Source organism: Plecotus auritus (genome assembly GCF_963455305.1).
Source record: "Plecotus auritus genome assembly, chromosome: 8".
NCBI classification, from domain to species: Eukaryota; Metazoa; Chordata; class Mammalia; order Chiroptera; family Vespertilionidae; genus Plecotus; species Plecotus auritus.
The window spans coordinates 15691547-15710891 of record NC_137782.1 but is presented as its reverse complement, the minus strand read 5'-3'; the positions used below and the strand labels follow the sequence as shown (position 1 = coordinate 15710891).

The 19345-nt window shown below is 36.5% G+C and overlaps 1 protein-coding gene across 2 annotated transcripts in view; it reads right to left on the bottom strand.

Moving 5' to 3' along the window:
- Window positions 1-12700: 12700 nt before the first annotated feature.
- RIT2 (Ras like without CAAX 2) overlaps window positions 12701-19345 on the bottom strand; it is a 259850-nt gene continuing 253205 nt past the window's right edge. Inside the window, exon 5 of one of the 2 annotated variants that reach the window (XM_080683896.1) lies at window positions 12701-13251. In XM_080683896.1, the coding sequence (XP_080540022.1) occupies window positions 13021-13251 (231 nt within the window). In that variant the 3' untranslated portion in view covers window positions 12701-13020. The remainder of the gene's footprint in view (window positions 13252-19345) is intronic. The other variant, XM_080683897.1, reaches the window with a different exon arrangement.

Sequence of the window (19345 nt, the reverse complement as noted above, 5' to 3'; positions counted from 1 at the left end):
AGCCCTATTCAGGAGGGCTTCATATGAATGACTTAATTACCACATTGGAATTGGGGATTAAGATTTCAATATACAAATTTTGGTGGGAACACAAACATTTAGCCCATAATACTGCATGTAGTAAAAGATGCAATTAAGAGTGATCTTGAGAGGAAGTGCATCTCCTGAATGATCTGGGTTTGGTCTAACTGAAATCCCATGTGTCTTGAGAGTACAGAAGCATAGGGAGTTTTGAGACAGAAGAGGATAAAGCAATGTGACCAGGGAGACAGAGATTGGAATGATGTAACAAGTCCAAGAATTCCTGGGTCACCAGAAGCTGGAAGAGGCAGTGACAAATTCTCTCCTAGAGTCTTTGGAGAGAACATGGCTTTTTCTATTCCTCAGATGCTGCTCAGGAGTCCATATGAAGACATCTTGTCTATATTTTATCTGAGGATTTGGTTAGGGGGTTGGGATTAAGGGCGATTACAAAATGGGAGGTAAAGTAAGAATGAACAACCAATAAGGAAGAATAAATATGGTACGTAGATTGGAAAAAAAGGGCAACAGAAACACTGGCTAGAAAAAGGCAAGTTTGGGGATGGGCCTTGAATAACTTCCCAGTAAGCTGACTATGTATATCATGATTTGTGTTGCCATTATTGATTCCAAAAAACACATAGATGATTTTGAAGGCTCAAAGTTTTTCTTTAGGTTAGATCACAGACAAGGCAGTCCAAGGAAGTATAATCTGAACAATATGGAAATACACTTTCCATGATGAGGGAGTTTGCAAAATGCTGTCTTACCATGGAGGGGATGGATAGTGATGGGAGAAAGAGTCAGGAATGGCCTAGCCTGAGAACAGGAGAGAATTCAGTCAGAAGTGTGTGCAAATCTATGCCTATATTCATGTGAACCTTAACCTTTGTTTTACCCACTGGCTCAGAAGTTTAGTGAGGCAAATTTTTCAGTAAATGTTGACTTTTTATTTGAGATCTTTTTTTAAGTTTCTTTTTTTTTTAATTAAATTTATTGGGATTATGTTGGTTAATAAAATTATCTAGGTTTCAAGTGTACAATTCTATGATACATCATCTGTGTATTGTAGTGTGTACCCATTACCCAAAGTCAAAACTTTCATCACCATATATTTGACCCTCTTTACCTTTTACTCCCCTCCGCACCCCTCCCCTCTGGAAATCACCATAGTGTTGTCTGTGTCTAAGAGTTTTTGTTTGCTTGTTTTGTGCTTGTTCATTTGTTGCTTTCAGTTTTATATGAATGTTGATTTTTGAACAAGGGGGAAAAGAAAATCTAAAACACTCCACTCTGAAACTAGAATGATAAGGATACTAAATCTCTTGAGAAATTACTGGTGTTTTTATATCTTTCCCTGTAGCAAGTTCTGTCTGAAATAAATAGCTGAAATAAATAATTATTCATAGCACCTTTTGGTGAGTGTAAATTGATATGATGTAACTGTACCAGGAAACAATTCGGCACATTTAGCAATTTGTCCAAAAATCTCGAGGAAATAATTTGAAAGGCAGACAAGAATCATGTATAAATATGCCATCACAGTGATATTCATAATATTGAAAACTGAGAAATAAATTAAATATCCAAAATTAGATGAACGATTAAGTAATATATAGTGTATAGATATGATGGACTACTCTATAGTCCTTAAGAATCATGTTTATAAATACTATATTGAAGAAAGGTAAGATATTAAATTATACATAAAACTTTATTTTAAGTACAGATGATTTGTATACACACATGTATGTATATACGCAAAATCCTTTGAGGGGCATCTTTCTTTTTGTAAATTTATAAAATTAAAGGTATGCATACCACATTTCAAGGACATAACTACTGTCTGCAATGAGATATATCAGTAATGTCATATTCACCTGTCTCTTTGTAAAGTAATGAATAACATTTTTTTCTGTATAAAAAGGTCAAAAATATTGAAGGTAAAGATATAAAATAACTAGAGAAATGGATTAAATAAACATCAAAAAAACAAATTTCCTTTTTTTCTTTTAAAAAGAATGGCATATACAGATAGACCTCACTTGCCTCGTCTATTTTTTAGCAACACACTGCATATTTAATACAGTTTTAAATTCTTTGAACTCTAGCATAGTTCTTTGTAGTTCTGGATCTAAGAAGAGACAAAATGTGAATAAAAACATTCTAGCTAATATTCTTTGAGGCATGCCTTAACACTCACTCACTCACTCACTCACACACTAAGACAGGAAAATTTTACAACAAATAACAATGTTCAATTTTCTGCATTTCCAATGATGACTTTTTCCATCTTTACCTTCTCCGGAGGACTACCTGGCTGGCACAGAAGTACCTGGCCTATAGAGGGTGTTGAGCCACTTTTGTGTCCTACTCTAAAGGTTACTTTCTACTCTTCTGCCCCACAGAGATCTTCTCTGCAAAGAGAATTCTGACTATATATATATATATATATATATATATATATATATATATATATATAACTTTATTCAAATATAAAATATGTTATATTTTAGTGAGAGATAAAAGAAGGGACACTGAGAGAAACATTGATCGGTTGCCTCCTATATGCTCCCTCTCTGTTATTCAGATTGGGTGAATTCTATTAATCTGTTTTCCAATTCACTAATTATATCTTCTGTCTTCTACATTTTATTTCTGAGACCATCCAGTGTGGTTTTCTGTTGTTGTTTTAATTTCACTTATTGTATTTTTCAGTGCCATAAATTCCATTTGTTTTTTCCCCAAAATTTTATTTTTTTTTGCTGAGATTATTTATTCATTTGTTTCAAGAGAATTTATAATTTATTATTGAAACATTATTTATAATAGGTGCTTTAAAACACTGTCAGAACATTTCAACATGTAATTCATCGTGATATCTGCATCAGTTGATTGTCTTTTCTTATTCAGATCATGATTTTCTACATTTTTGGTATGACAAGTGATGTTCTATTATAGCCTAACCATTTTAGTTATTATAATAGGATCCTATTTAATTTCCTGTTTCAGGTAGTCACCCTGCTTAGGTGCAGAGTGTGAGTTCTGTCTTACTTCTGTGGGCTTTCATTCCAATGGCAATTTTGTCTACAGAGCCTTTGCAATGTTATTTTGGTCTGCTTCATTTTTCTGGTAGTGCCAGGGCTCAGTCTCTGCTGGTGCCATCTGAGTGGGCAAAAGACAATTCCCTGCTCTACCTTATATGACTAGACAATTTGGGGGCAGAATCACTGAGCCTGTCTCTACTAGGTGCTGGGCAGAGAGAAGCAGGGCTCTGCTGATGCTGTCACTGTCAGCAGAGTAGACTCATGGCTAGGGCCCCAGTTGTAGGGTGGGGTTTGTAGTGTTTTGAGATTTTGCCATAAGAAACACTGAAATACTAAAATTTACAGCAACATGTATGGCTCTTGAGAATATCCCAGATTCTTTTTAATCAATACATGTCTGCTGAGAACTTTGGGTTTCTATCTGAAATTTCTATATCACTCATACAACACACCATTGGTTTTTATACAATAGCTTATAAGAGGTTACACCAACCTTTTACCTATCTCTGCCTTAGTCTTATTGAAAACATCAGTGCCTTAAAAAAAACCTTCTCCTGAATTTATTTGTGTCCTCTCTCTTTTTCCCTTCATGAGTTCCAGCTAAAGGTTTGTCAATTTTGTTTATCTGTTCAAAGAACCAGCTCTAAGTTTCATTGATCTTTCCTATTGTGTTTTTAGTCTCTGTTTAATTTATTTCTGCTCTGATATTTGTTATTTTCTTTGTATAATAATTTTGCTTAGCTCCTTTTTCTGGATAAGAGGAGATTAAAGGAAAGGAGAATGGAGACTAAGATGAGCCTATGATTGAAGTTGGGAATAAGCCCTAAACAAACCTGTTGAGAAAGTACAGGGTGGGGTAAAGGTAGGTTTACAGTTGTTCTTGTGAAAAATAAATCCATAATTGATAAATATAATAATGCAAGAATAAACTGTTTTGTATACTCACAACTGTAAACCTACATTTGCCCCACCCTGTATATACTTTTTGCACACTAGTAAGGGGTTAGTTTAATAGAAAACGTAACCTATACTTTGCGACCATCACTGTATTCTTTGTCATATACTTTGTTTAACTTTCCTATTCTTCCTCAGATTCTATAGAGATATAGCGCTCTAGCAAAATACAAGTTCATTTATGTTATGCTAACTTAGAGAACTAGAAGAAGATACTTAAAGAAAGAAGAAATAATAAAATATCAAAATATTTATTCACTTTCCTTCCTTCTACTGAGATCAACAGGGTCAAGCCAGTGGCTTAGAAAAACTTTGAGGGAAAAAACACCAATTACCACAATTCTATGTTTTTCCCAGATGTTATATTTCCTCATCTCATTTGTTTCCAATAGGCGCACCTCTTAAGAGTAGCTGACCTTCTTTCTCTATCAAAACAATCTCCAGTTATTGAGTAAGCACTGTTTCCTATCATCGAGGCTTGCTATCTTTTCCTTCTTCCTCCTTCTCTACAAGCTTGATTGGCTTCTCAATGACAAGGAAACAACACACCACAACTCAACATGACCCAACAAAATCATCTCACCTCAGTCATTGTCTACAGTTGTGGTCCTACTCTCCAAGAAAGTGACCTTAATGTATTGGGGTGGGCTGCAGAAATCAAGATGCCATAATAAGCAAATGATTGATCTGTGGCACACCAACATATTAAGGAACACTGTGAAGATGTTCGATCAAATTGTGACATGCAGTCGATATACTTTCCTAGATATAGTTGAAAGAATTCTGAAAAACACTATTTAACTTCTTGATCTGTTTAGAGAAAGGCTCTGTAAAAGTCAATGTAGAATGTATGCTACTTGCAATGAAAATGACAGCATTACATTTTTCCAGAAAGGGATCAGTTCTTTTACATTTTTATTCATCCCTGAGTAAATGATAGTTATTAAATTATGTAACTTCTGATAAAATAAAACAGAATTATGGTGTTTTACTCTGTTCTTTTTCCAATCTATCCTCCAGAATTGCCATTTTAAAGCAAATAATTGTTACTTCATCCACCTGTTTAAATTCTTTCAATAGTCTCTCATTTTTCTAAGGATAAAGGCCACACTCCTAACTGTCACCTAAATAGACCTGCATGGTTTTGTTCTAAACTTGCCCTCCTGTCTCATCATTACAGACCCCTTTTCTCTTTTCCATCCCTGTCATGCTGGTCACCTTTACTCATCATGCCTCCACCTGCCACAGGACTGATGCTCATGCTCTACTTGCTGCCTGAAACACTTTAACATCATCTCTTTCCTCTTGGCCTAAAAATATGATATCCAATATACGCCAACCCAATCTTCATGATTTTCAGAGAGCTCTTTACTTCCTTAACTGGGCCAAATCTTCCTATTATGGAAGAGATTTATACCCCAAACTCTCCATATTAGCATTGGTTATATTCCCTACCAGTTTTAAAATTATAAGTCTAAATATTTTATTGCTATAGTCTTAATTAGACTGTAAGTGACAAGAGACCAAACACCATAACTATCTTTGTACATTCATATCCCCAGAGTTCATTTCATTACTTGACATGGAGTAGTTGCTCAGAGAATATTTTCTTAATGTACTTATGGAGGGTTTGGTTTATTGTGTGATTGCTGAGGAGTTAATAAAACAATCCTAAGCACGGTATGTAGCACACAATAGGAGTTCAAAATATTAGTGAATTAATACATAAATAAATGAATATTGAATTATCGTGAGTCAATTAACTATTTGTGAATTAGTGAATCATTGGTCATTTTAGTTTAATGTTTTGGCCATATGGTTTCTATAGAATTCCTCTTTTCTCCCATTGGTTGTCAAAATGATACAAATAATTTATATTATTGTAAACCTACTTAAAAAACCTATTAAGTTCAGAGGGCATTCTATAAAATAAATTATACAGTCTGTGCCAAAGATTAAGATAAACCATTCAAAGAATATCCATCTTTTTGTTTCCTGGTCCCATCCCACTTTATCTGAAAACCGATTAGTGCTCAGAGGGGCGAAGGACTTAATGGACCCAAAGTCACAGAGTCTGTCTATGATTCCAGCAAGATGTGAACAGAAAGCTCTTGAGTATACTATATATAATTCATATTTGTTTTGAGATTTTCAGACATCTCCAGGGTAGTGGCATGCTGATAGTGCATTTATTTCTCTCTTTACCTCTTCTACACATACATACACACTCTAATTGCTGTAAGGCCAGCACTTCTCACCAGCAATAAATTAAAAACCTTTGGCAAACTCTCCTTAATTGATGTTCTCGCCCCCTTGTCTAATGCACTACCCTAGAGGGAGTGATTTACAATAGCGTTATTTCCAGCATCCTATTTGCCTAACCTAGAAAAGGAAGTAAACAGCCATCATATTTTAAAGAGACACTATGGATCTATTCCAGGAACCATATTTTTATTTTATTTATTAGCTGGTTGTAATTACACCTTTAGAGAAAGCTGAATGATGCCCAAATTGCAGCACAGAAAGGACAGTGAAGGACACTGAAGGAGGACCAGAGAGATGATGAGGGGACCTGACTGACCCCCCTCAGACTTGGCATTTTATATTTTCTCTAGTTCTTAGTGTCTTCATCTCTATGAGGGAACCAGGTCATCATGATTTATATGGTTGCTTAAAGCACTAGTATTTTATTTATTTATAATTCAATTTCACTTTTTTAAAAGATACAAAGGTTAGATACTATGGGATTTTTTTAATGAATAAAATATAAATCACACTGACATTATCATTAAAACATTGTACTATAGCCCAGCTGGTGTTGCTCAGTGGTTGAGCGCCAAACTATAAACCAGGAGTTTGATTCCTGGTCAGGGTCTCTATCCTCAGTATGGGGTGTGGAGGCAGTTGATCTATGATTCTCTCTCATAATTGATGTTTCTATCTCTTCTCCTCCTCTCTTTCTCTCTGAAATGAATAAAAATATATCAAAAACAAAACAAAACAAAAAACATTGTACCAGAGTCTTATTAGAATAAGTCATAGGCTTATTGATGTGCTTTCCCCCCCATACAATTTAATGATGTGCACCAGTGCTTTGAAGGGAGACAGCTACAGCTGGTGATGGAGTACTTGAGGCAGAACTGGACTGAAGCACATGGATGAATGGACTAGGATGTAGTTTATCCATGTGAGTTTGGTGTTGCATTCTTGCTTCCTACCCTGCTGTGGTGTTCAGCATCCTTTATTCCTTTAGAAATCATTTCATCCTGTGGCCTGGTTCCTTTGTTCCATCCTGTATGTCCAGAGTTTCCAGGAATGGTAGGCTATATAGACCTTAAAATGATGTATGGTTCTAGATCCTTTATTTCACCCATAGTAATTCACATTCTTTGTCCCTTTCACCACAGGCCCCTCCACCCTGCTTTCAAAAGTGGTAAGTAGATCTTTATGTTATTTACATTTTATTGAGATAGTTAAATTTTCTACTTTTTTTTTCACTTACGTTTAATAGTAGATAGATTGTCTGAAAGAATGACCTATGCCATTTAACCCCAAATAGGAACTTGAATGGGAAAAAGTCAGGCCATGTAGAAATGCTCACATGCAAGCTGACAGTAGAGGATTTAGGACAGGTAGATTTTAGAGTATCTCTTAATATCATGTAAAGGCCCAAACTACAACATTAATTTCTATAAAGATACTCAGAAGGCTTAGTCGTAGATGTTGCATCTGTAACAAGGCTCATTATGTTTTGAAATATTTTATACATATTCTGCTTTCTTTAATCTTTTTGACCTATGGATTTTTCTATCTTCTAAAATGTGTTTAGTTTTATTTATATGGAGTTTCCATCCTTTGAAGCAACGTGTTTTGGTGCCTCAGCAAAAGAACAGATGCCACGTAAAACAAGAAAGTTATTTTTCATCTTTGATCACTGAATTCTGTCCCCTTGTTTCTTTTGGATGCCAGTATGTTGTTGCAGGACTACTTAGAGAAAGGAAAAGCATATAGCCTTGTGGAAGAGAGCCACTAATAAAGCAAGTGGATTACACAGCAGGATCCTCTTTTAATCCCACCACCCCAGCCCCTTCTGGTTAATGGTGGGAAGTTGCTTACAAACAACCACAGGGAAATTGGAGAACACTGGGGCTCCTTACCAAGTTTCCAACAGTCATGGGCACACTTATTGTTTACAGCCCATCTCCACTCTGATTGTTCTGTGTTTGTACAGCACTTTTGCCATAGAATGCTAGAAATAGTCTGGACTCCTTAGGGTAGTCCCACATGAGCTAGTCAGAGGTGGAGGCAGAAAGTCTTAACAGCTTTATTGAGGCATGTCTCAGGAATCCCCATGGCCTGTGTGTGACATGCAAGGGATCCCCAGGGGAAGCAGAGGTACTGGCAGAGGTGGACTGGCAGAGACTTAGGGTCAGAATAAAGAGGCTTTGTTGGGAAGCACCTTGAGACTCTAAGGTAAAGGGGGAAGTTCATGGACCCCAGGAGAAAGTACCTGTTAATTGTGGCCCCACTCATCTCTATCCAACATACCTTAGAGTCAACCAATCTAGTAAATAGAATCAAGTGGTTGCCAGGGGCTGGGAGGAGGGAGAAATGGTGAGTTACTAATCAAAAAGCATAAAGTTTCAAGCAAGATGAATAAGCTCTAGGGATGTGATGCACAACATTGTACTTCTAGTCTGCATTAATGTATTATAAACTAAAAAAGTTTATAAAGAGGGTAGATCTCATGTTAAGTATTCTTATGATAATAAAATAAAATGTTTGAAAATCAGGCCAGACCCTTGGTTAAAAAGATTGAAGAGGATGCAGATGATACTATAGAAATTAAAAGATGAGAGGTGGGAACTCTATTGCCATGAGGTCACATGAGCCACGCCTTCCCCTTATACCCAGATGCAATTTTAGAAAGAAGAATAAAGGGCAAAACATTGGCTGATCAAACACTGACCTTAGTGTACCCAGCAGAGGTTGTGTTATTTAAAGATATTTCTTATGTTATTGCTTCAGATTAGCACTAAATTACTGGACTGAACTAAAATTTGGTCTCCTCTGCCCCCATCTATCCATTAGTCAGAGACTCATGAGAAAGAACAGATGAGTTATAGAGAAATAAAGCAGCTATCTATTTCTTGCACATCTGAGTGTGAAGTGAATAATGTTTGGCCTAACTGCCATGTTTCCTTCTCACTGGCATTTTCTACAGATATTTCCAACCTCAACTGTTGCCCACTAAATACAAAATATAATATTTTAGACTGACATTTGTCTCTGATCTGATAAATTATTTTATCATGGGGAAACACAAAATAAGTTAATGAAAAATGCCTAAAAATAGATAGATGAGCCTAATATATGGTGATGGAAGAAGATTTAATGTTGGTTGGCAGGTACACAGTGTCATATACAGATCTTGTATCAGAGAAATCTATACCTGAAACCTATATGATCCTATTAACCAATGTTGCCCAGTAAATTTAATAAAAAATAGATAGATGATACAGTTCTGGAGAGCAGAAATTATATTCAAAATTGCCTACTGTCTCATCACACACACACACACACACACACACACACACACATCTCACCTATGCATAAGTGTGTTTTCTAGAACAGTGCTATCTGATAAATTGTGTTAGGTGACTACACATTTGTCTACCATGGACCCTTATTCTTGTTTTCATCAGTTTCTTGACACTCCCTTGGCAATGCATACTGTGGTTCTCTTCTCTGAAAGTTTGAGATTTGATGTAAAAATATTTCTCTCTTTTCCGCATCCAGCGCAGCTAGAGAGCGGGTCCAGTTCCTGAGTAGAGGAGCTGGGGACTGAGAAATAAAAGAAAGAAAGAGACAAGACACAAAATGGAAGGGAAAAGCTGGGAACCGGGTGGGACCACTGCCCTCTTCTGCTGGAGAGACAGTGACCCAAAGCCCATGCAGCGTGTTTATTTTATACCCCCAAATACCAGGAAGTTTCATCAAAAGTCAAGACAAAGGAAATTATTTGCATTCTTGAGTAGGCCTGAGCATTCCTGGTGTTTGACTGGATTTACATATCAAAACCCACTACCTGACACCTGGGCTGAAATGAAGGTCAAACTGATAACACCCTTGCCTTTTTGGCAAAGCATGTTCCCAGGGCGTGGCTTTGCCTGTTGCTTTGGATTCAGCTGACAATTTAAAGAAATGCCCTTGTGCCTTCCCAGGCACTCTCTATAGAGATTGACATAGATATCCTAGGTATGGTCAGAAGTCTTCAGGAAGAGTGATCAGAAATGAGATTCTGGCATTTTAGTATTATGCCAAAGATAATGACTCAATAGTCCTTGGGCAGAAATACTAGGTTCTATTTTTCTGGCACGTTTTCTCTGGCCCAGACTTCTAGAAAGAAGACTGATTTAAAACAATGCTTGAAGTCTGCGTCTATTTCTGCTAGTGATAACTTTCTCAAATTCATGCTGTCCCTTGAGTGATAATTTACAGACCTCCTTCCTTCTATAGAATGAAATGGTGGGACTTGGTAACTGTTCCCCAATCTAAATCTCGCTAAGAATTTCTAAACTACATACATTATTCATTAAAGATTGAGAAGAATAAAGAAATAGAAGGAAGGGGAAAGATAGAAATGAGATACAGATCTCTAGAGCTAAAGGCAGGGAAGCTGACATTAAAATTTATAAAGACTTAGCTGTGTTAGGAAACATACCAGCCACTATTATTATTCATAGATAGGACAGTCATCAGGTTTTCAAAGATGTAGTTTCATCATATGTAACTAGGTACCTCCTACTCTGTTTCCTAGATTACATTTTCTAGCTCACCCAGGAGTCTGATGAATGCAATATTCATAGGGTCTCCCCAGGTTTGGAAGGGTTCTGGGGTTCAGGGGCTGTAGCAGGCAACAAATATACTAACACATTTTAATGGAACAAAAAAATATTAAATATTGAAAACTGCCCAGCTGGTGTGGCTCAGTGTTTGAGTATTAACCTATGAACCAGGAGGTCATGGTTCAATTCCCAGTCAAGGCACATGCCCGGGTTGTGGGCTCAATCCCTAGTGTGGGGTGTGCAGGAGGCAGCCAATCAATGATTCTTTCTCATCTTTGATGTTTCTACCTCTCTCTCCCTCTCCCTTACACTCTGAAATAAATAAAAAATTATTTAAAAAAATGTTAAAAACCAAGGAGAGGAGGAAGCAAAGATCATTTCTTTGATTGTAAGACCTTTTCTATCTTGATGTTATCTCCACATCTGTTCTTTAATAGTTTGATTTTTTTCTCCCTAATTATGAATTTCTTTTGAAAAGATTATGTAGATTTGACTTTAGGGGCTATATGGGATGGGGGAAACTGACTAGTTTGTGCCCAGTCCATCGAAGATAAGGGTTGAGAAAAATCCAAACAGACGGAATGGCAGCAGTTAGTAACAAGTGATGATTTCATGTTCAGTGCCTTGGTTTCAGGGCCTAGAGCAAGAACAGTGAAGTATTTGTGGGTTTCAAAAAGGCTCTGGTCCCTATGCAGTAAAGAACCCCACAAGTACACTATTCTGAAAGGCTGAGATTTTAGTATGCCAATTGAAAAATTATAATCTCTAAATTCTTCTCAGTTGTATCCATGTTACTATGTAAAATGTGTCTTCCCATCTAAGATTTTAATATTCCACTGCTCTTTAACCACGGTAGTCTCATAGCTAGATGTTAGGCTACCTTGATTCATTTCTGCATCCTCAGTGATTAGCAAGTACCAGGGGTATTGTGAGTAATAGAAAAGTGTCTGCATGTTGCATGATAAGCTCCTCATCCTCCCTTGTCTCTAATTAATAATAAAAACTGCCCCAAACCATGAAGATTGGCTTGATGGGTTCCTTCTCAAGCTTAGTTGTCTGTTCATGGCTTTTCTTGTCACATCTGTCAATTAAATATTCAGAACAGTTCTTTCTGATAGGGTGCTTTCTGAGCTAGATTTGAATAAGCCAATTCACACAATGGGGTAAAAGAGTTAATGGGCAATTGCATTTTATTTGATGATCCTTTGTAAAACAAACAAGAAAATGGTCCTCTGATTAGTGGTGGTGCATGGTTTGAGTAGGACAAGATCAGAAATTTTGGCAAAATAAAGGAATTTTGGGTCTCTGGAGCTAACAAGCCTCTTGCTCTGCAGATGTCCCCACCACAGGTGAGGCAGCCCTAAGAGGGACGCAAGCAGGGTGTCCTTTTATGAGTATATGAACCACCCAATTCATAGTAGCCATTTCTCCTTAATACAAAGAGGATACCCCTTTGCCTTAGCCCAGTGACTTCACTGATAATTTTCCCAATACCTACCAGGACAGAGCACTGTAAATACGGGGATATTTCACTTCAGTCCTCCAGTGATCCTCAATCAGTTTCTGTTATTAATTATTCCTCTGAGGGTCATCTATGGAGCCTTCCAGAGAAAGCACCACAACTTCAGCATTCAGGAAGCTCCAGGCTGCAGAAGCCTGCTCTGCATCCTTTCCTGAGCTGCTTCATTATTTACTGACATTCCTGGAATGCAAACAACCAGAGGCTTATCAGGCAGAGGCAGGTCCCCTGAGCCTTTTATCATTCTGTCTGCAGTTTTGAATATTCCCTCTATAACCAGACAGCATACCAAATGAAGCTCGACTCTTTGAAGGGAAATGAGTCAATTGGAATGTCAATTTTATTTAGTCATATATTATAAAAACTAAACAGCGTATCCAACTGATTGACAAAACTCATCCAACTGTTAAGGGCAAAACAAAACTATCTCAAGAGGTACAGTTATGCAGATCTTGCTTTTACCTACAGGCAGATATGAGAGAGAGAGGGAGACAGAGAGAGAAAGGGAGAGAGAGAAAGACAGAGAGAGAGAGGGAGAGAGAGAGAACTGAAGCAGAATGAAACATCTGGAATTGTCCAACTGATAAAATTCAGAAAGAGAGAGAGGAAAGAGAGGGAGTTAGAAGTGAGGCTAGCATGCCAGGTTTTCTCTCTTCTTCTTCAAGGAGCCCTTTAACTTCTTCCACAGGCTGTCTTTCCTCTTCAGTTTCTTTCCTGTCAGGGATGGCACGGACTCCTTCTTGCGAATTTCTCTCACTAAACCATGAAAGGCATCATCAATGCAGAATCTGAGGGCTGCAGAGGTCTCGAAAAAAGCACAGTTATATTCTCGGGCCAGAACCAAGCCTTCTTCTGTAGAGACCTAGGGGAAAATAAATGATATTAGAAATAGAGGAAAAGAGAGATACTTAGATCAAAAAGCATGTTCTCTACCATGGCTGAGAGCCAGTTACATTTTAAAAATGGTAAAATGTGACTATGTTTTAAGGGAAATTTTTTGGAATTTCTGAACCTGAAGGAAAAATGAAAATCAGAATCTCTGAAGAGGCAACGGGTTATAACTTAAAAGTGGAAGTGGAAATTAACCCTTCAGACTTAAAAAAACAACAACACAAAGTTACAGAGCACAGTGGTAAAAAAACATGGCTTTAGATTAAATCTGCTTTGTTTCCAATCCCAGATCTCCTTCTGTTTACTAGCTTTGAAACTTGGGGAAATTTCTTAACCTTTTGGCCTCAGTTTTCTCATAGGTAACACAATATAATAATACCTGAAAGGCTCTTTGTTACAGTTAAATAAGGGCATCAATACAAAGTGCTTTGAACAAACTGAGCACACATTTAAAGCTCTGTAACTATTAGTTATTAATTATAATTTAGAGCTTTCAGTTAAGAATAAGTCAGGATGAAGTTGTCATAAAACTCAAAATACAATTTTCAGGTGAAAACAAACAAACAAACAACAAAAAAAGCAAAACACCACCATTAGGATAAATATACCTTCCTCTAGCCGAGCTCTTCAGAGCTGCTTAGAACGTGTGTGTGTGTGTGTGTGTGTGTGTGACTTAGTGTGTTGTGGTTCATGCTATTGCAATAGGTCCTCTATAGCTGATAAACTGACTGAAGTCAGAGACTATACCTCATTTATCATCCCTTCAATGTCTATTGTAGTGCCTGGTGCCTAAATCACTATTAGATGAGTGAAAAGGATGATTAGTAAACATACATGGATTTAATAAGTATTAAGACATAAACATAAATTATACACAAATATTTAAACAGTGGATTATATGTCACTGTAGCTGGGTGCTAATAATCTTGTTAAAATTTAGCACTCCCGTTAAGTTCTACTAGAATATTCACATGGGCTCTAAGAAAGCAGGACCAGGCTGCCTTTATTCACTCTGTCTGAGAGCCTTTAGCTCATACTGGTCTATTGTTTTCTTAAAGTTAACTTGATGTTTATATATTTGTATGTTCCCTTTTTTTCTGCCAAATGGAAGTATATGGTGAACTGGAAACTCCATCAGTCTGAAAGAATGTGAGTGGGACCATGATGAGTGGAGTTTCAGTTCACCCAGTTGGATATGCAGCATAAATAAGAAATAAACTTTGGTCTTTTAAGCTACTGATATTTTGGAGTTGCTTATAACCTGAGTTAAATCACCCTTTCTTAACTGATAAGAGCACATTGTATTTCCAACAAGTGTCTGAACAGGGAGGTGAAAACAGGTCTATGTGATTCCAAAGCCAGGTCCTTTCTGGTCTGTGATAGGTTAACCTCACAAGGGCGAAAAAACAGATGAGTACAAAGAATGTCTGAATTCTCTTCTTTCTCTTTCATGCTTGCTGGCAAATACACCAATTCTTTTTTGAGCATATTTCTGTCTTATAGTAACTTAAGAAATACAGCTAAAAGTATCCAACTGAAGTGATTAACATTCTCTCTTAGTAGCTAGCCACTTAACCAAATCACAAGTTTATTAAGTAACTGGTCTTATCCCCAAGTAATCACAGGTGATAATCTTACCAAATGTTTTCACACCGCATAACATGAGTTATCCTTTATTTTTCAGTCTTCTGTAACAGTTTTCCCCACCCAAGAGCCAATGACACATGTTTTACGTTTTTCTATAGCAACACCACATTTATGGTGCCATTTTTTAAATTAATTAACTCTTATTAGACTATATAAAGACAAAAACAACCTCAAAATCTCCATGGCTTGCAAAAATATTTATGTCTTGCTTCTGCAGCCCATTAGCAACTGGAGCATAGACTGTGCCAGCTGAGCTCAGGCTGTTTGTTGGTTGGCTGGGCTCTGGTTTGCCTCTCCTGTCTCCTTAGTCTGGGACTCAGACTAGAAGAGCAATATTACCTGGGATATGATGTTCCCATGACAGAAAGCAGGTGGACAAAAGGGAGATATCATTTTATGTACATCCCAATGAGCAACGACAAATTGAGAAGCCTAACGTCAACAAAGCAGTATATATACTCAGCTCACAATGAAGGATGGCATGATGGGGGCCAGGGAACAATTTTAAAGAAATAATAGAATGTAGCAAAATCAGTTATATGTAAATGCAATACACTTTCCAATTAAAAGAGACCAAAACTGTCAGACCAGATTTTTAAAAAAATCACTTGTAGTTGAAACACCTTACATATAAGGACACAGACTAAAATTTGAATGGAAATGAATACAAAGTTAAGCTAGTATATTGACACAATATTAAACAAAGCAGACTAGAGTTAAAGGACAATATTTTAAAATTATAAAAAGATACATCTATCATGAAGATGTTATACTTATAAATTTATATGTACTAAAAATTATAGCCTTAGCTTGTAGGAAAAAAGTTGATAGAACTACAATAAAAAATTTTAATGAAAGATTTTAACAGATCTCCATCAGCAGTTGAAAGAGTAAGTAGACGAAATGTCAAGAATATAGAAAGTTTGAACAAAACACCATCAATCTAATTTACACATATACAATGCTATACTGAAAAGTTTACATTCTTTTCAAGTGATCCAGGAGCATTCATAGAAATTGACTTCATGCTAAACTATAGAGAAAGTCTTAAACATTGCAAAGAATCAAAGTCACAGCATATTCCCCCAAAACATGAAATTAAGCTATATATTAGTTTTAATTTTAATAGGAAGATAACAAGGAAATTTCCAAATATTTTGGAATAATATCTTCTAAATAGTCAATAAGTAAAAAAGATATTACACGAAAATTATAAAATATTTGAAACTGAATGATAATGAAAGTACAATATATTACAACTTGTGGGGTATCTAAAGCTTTCTTTAGAATGATCTTTATAGCAATATATGCATGTTTTAGGGAAATGGAAATATTCAAATTTAATAATCAAAGTAGCAATGTTAAAAAGTTACAAAAATGCCCATCAAATTTAACATAAAGAAAACAGAAAAAAAAAGGAAATTTCAAAAATAAACACAAAAATAAATAAGTAGAAAACAATCATGCAGGAGAGAAAACAAAACCTAATCTGAGTTTTTTTGTAAAGTTGTTAAATTAGATGCATCCTTTTAAGGCTTTCTCTAAAGCTCTAACAGTTCAGGCATATTTCCCGGATGAGGAATGAGTATTAGATAAGGGCTAGACAGATAGACCAATACAATGAAATAGAGAACCCAGCCCTAACCAGTTTGGCTCAGTGGATAGAGCGTCGGCCTGTGGACTAAAGGGTGCTGAGTTCGATTCCAGTCAAGGGCATGAACCTTGGTTGCGGGCATATCCCCAGTGGGGGATGTGCAGGAGGCAGCTGATCGATGTTTCTCTCTCATCGATGTTTCTAACTCTCTGTCCCTCTCCCTTCCTCTCTGTAAAAAATCAATAAAATATATATTTAAAAAAAAAGAGAAAAAAAAAAGAAATAGAGAACCCAGAAACAAGACCAGATATATATATGGAAGCTTAATATATTATTGGGCTGGCATTTGTAAATCATTGGGAGAAATGAAGGTGCATCCAACGGCACCCTGACATTGACTTATCATTTTGGATTATTTTTGACATATGGAGATTATTTCTACCAGAACAGGAAGGTAATTTTTCTTTGTGGAGAATAGAAGTAAAAAGGAATTTGAGTGAAGTCTTTAAATCTACAATATTTTTTACACATTTGACAAATCTATACAAACACATCCTATATAATAAAAGCCTAATATGCTAAGCGTCCAGTCGTCCAGTCGTCCGTTCAACCAATCAAAGCGTAATATAATAATGATATCCTAAGGCCGCTCAACTGCTCACTATGACATGCACTGACCACTGGGGGGCAGACTCTCCTACAGGTAGATTAGCTTGCTGCTGGGGTCTAGCTAATCGGGACTGAGCAAGATGGGCCAGACACGCCCTGGAGCCCTACAGTGGTCCCTCCCTAGCTGGCCAAACTCCTGTGTCCCTCCCCAACCCTGATCATGCACGAGAGGGGTCCCTTGGCCTGGCCTGCACCCTCTCACAATCTGGGACCCCTCAGGGGGGCACATTGACTATCAAGTAGTTCCATCTATATAAGAAAAGCCTAAGCTACTGTTATAGCAGAACAACCGGAATGGCTGATAACTATGATGCACACTGACCACCCGGGGGCAGACGCTTAATACAGGAGCTGCCCCCTTGTGGGAGCACACCGTTCAGCCAGAAGCCAGGCTCACGGCTGGCAAGTGCAGCAGCAGTGGCGGGAGCAAGCAGGTGGGTGGTAAGGAGCGAGGGGTCCCAGACTGTGAGAGGCATGTCTGACTGCTGGCTATGCCCAGAGGGGTCCCGGACTGCAAGAGGGCACAGGCCAGGCTGAGAGACCCCCTCCAGTGCATGAATTTTGTACACTGGGCCTCTAGTATATTTATGAAATGTTTCCTAATTATTAAAATGCAAACATTACAAATAAATCATTGGGAACATCAAAATTCAGTTAAAAGTCCAATTTAACAGTCAATATAATCTGAAATAAAATTGGAAGACAAATTCCACGCAAAGATTCTTATTGAAATCATACACAGTGAAAACCTTTAAGATGACTTAACTGCCTATTTTATTAATTGCAGCAGGTTGAAGTATATTTAACTTGGTAGCAGCTAATGAGTAAGTGAAATAGGAGTTACAAACCCTCTATTTCAAAGCATGAAATATATTCTTAGATTCATTATCAGAATATTAATTTTATATTATTTAATTAATAACTAGATAATTTTCATGTTCATTATAGAGAAATCTAAATAGAATTTAAACTTAAAATATTAATCTTCTATATTTCTTTAAAAATTTTATTGGATTAGTGACCTCAAGTTTTTATTTTTTAAGAAAAAAGTGAAAACATACTTTAAAAGCAAATTTCCAAAATTCAATAAATTCCATCTCACACCAATATTGACAAAACATAAGTTTTACATCCCTACCTTTGATGTTAGAATTGATATACTATAAACTGAATAGAAGAACTTGAGTCTAAACATGTAAGAAAAAATAATTTTTACAGATTCTGGGCTTTATGCTTAGTAATTATGATCAGTTTGAAGTTTGTAAATATTTCAACAGTATCATTAGGAATAATTTTAATCCACTAATGGTGTTCTGATTGGTTCAGCACCAGAATAACATAAAAAGAAGTAACAGCTTTTATATTAGGGTTTAAAGCAAGGTTAAATAACATAATGTATTATAATTAATATATTATACCTTATTTATCCAAATTTTAAGTAAAATTAAATATTTTTCAATTATAAATATTTATCCACATTATAAAGTAACTGCTAAGAAAGAAGCACAGTGTTATAAAGGAATTGCTTTTTTTTTTTTTTTCCTCAAATGAGTAATTTCAAGCCCAGAATCCTTAAGCAAATGGGTCAAGGTCACACAGGTATTTAAGTAAAACAACCATCAAGTTCTAGTCTCTTCTATCAAGTATTGTTTCCAGGACTGTTTGCTATTTTTCATGGGATCTGTCCAGTTCCCTTTGCTAGTCTTCTACATATGCAATTGGTTATTCTGATGTGATGTGCTTCAACATCAGATGATTCTTAAATGGTAAACAAATGGCATAGAATAGCTTACATTGCATTTACATAAAAATAATTTAAATAAATACAGAAACATAAGGAGATAAATATTATAAAAAGATTATTTAGAGTGGGGGAGGAGCAATCATTGTAGATACCATTATACCACCATGTCCCTCAATTGAAAAAAAGGGGCATCTGTGATTAAAGGTGCCACCTGGAGGCCCTAGGAAGCACTGGCAGAAAAAAGAGGAATAAAGAAAAATATTTCATACAAGTAACAGCACATTTCAATGACCCAGGGGAGCCATCTTTTTAACATATATGACCTTCTTCACCGAGGAAGATCACTGTGGACTATGCCAGAGGAGGTATTAGAACACAGCCACAGCTGCATGGGGGGCTAATGAGACTACT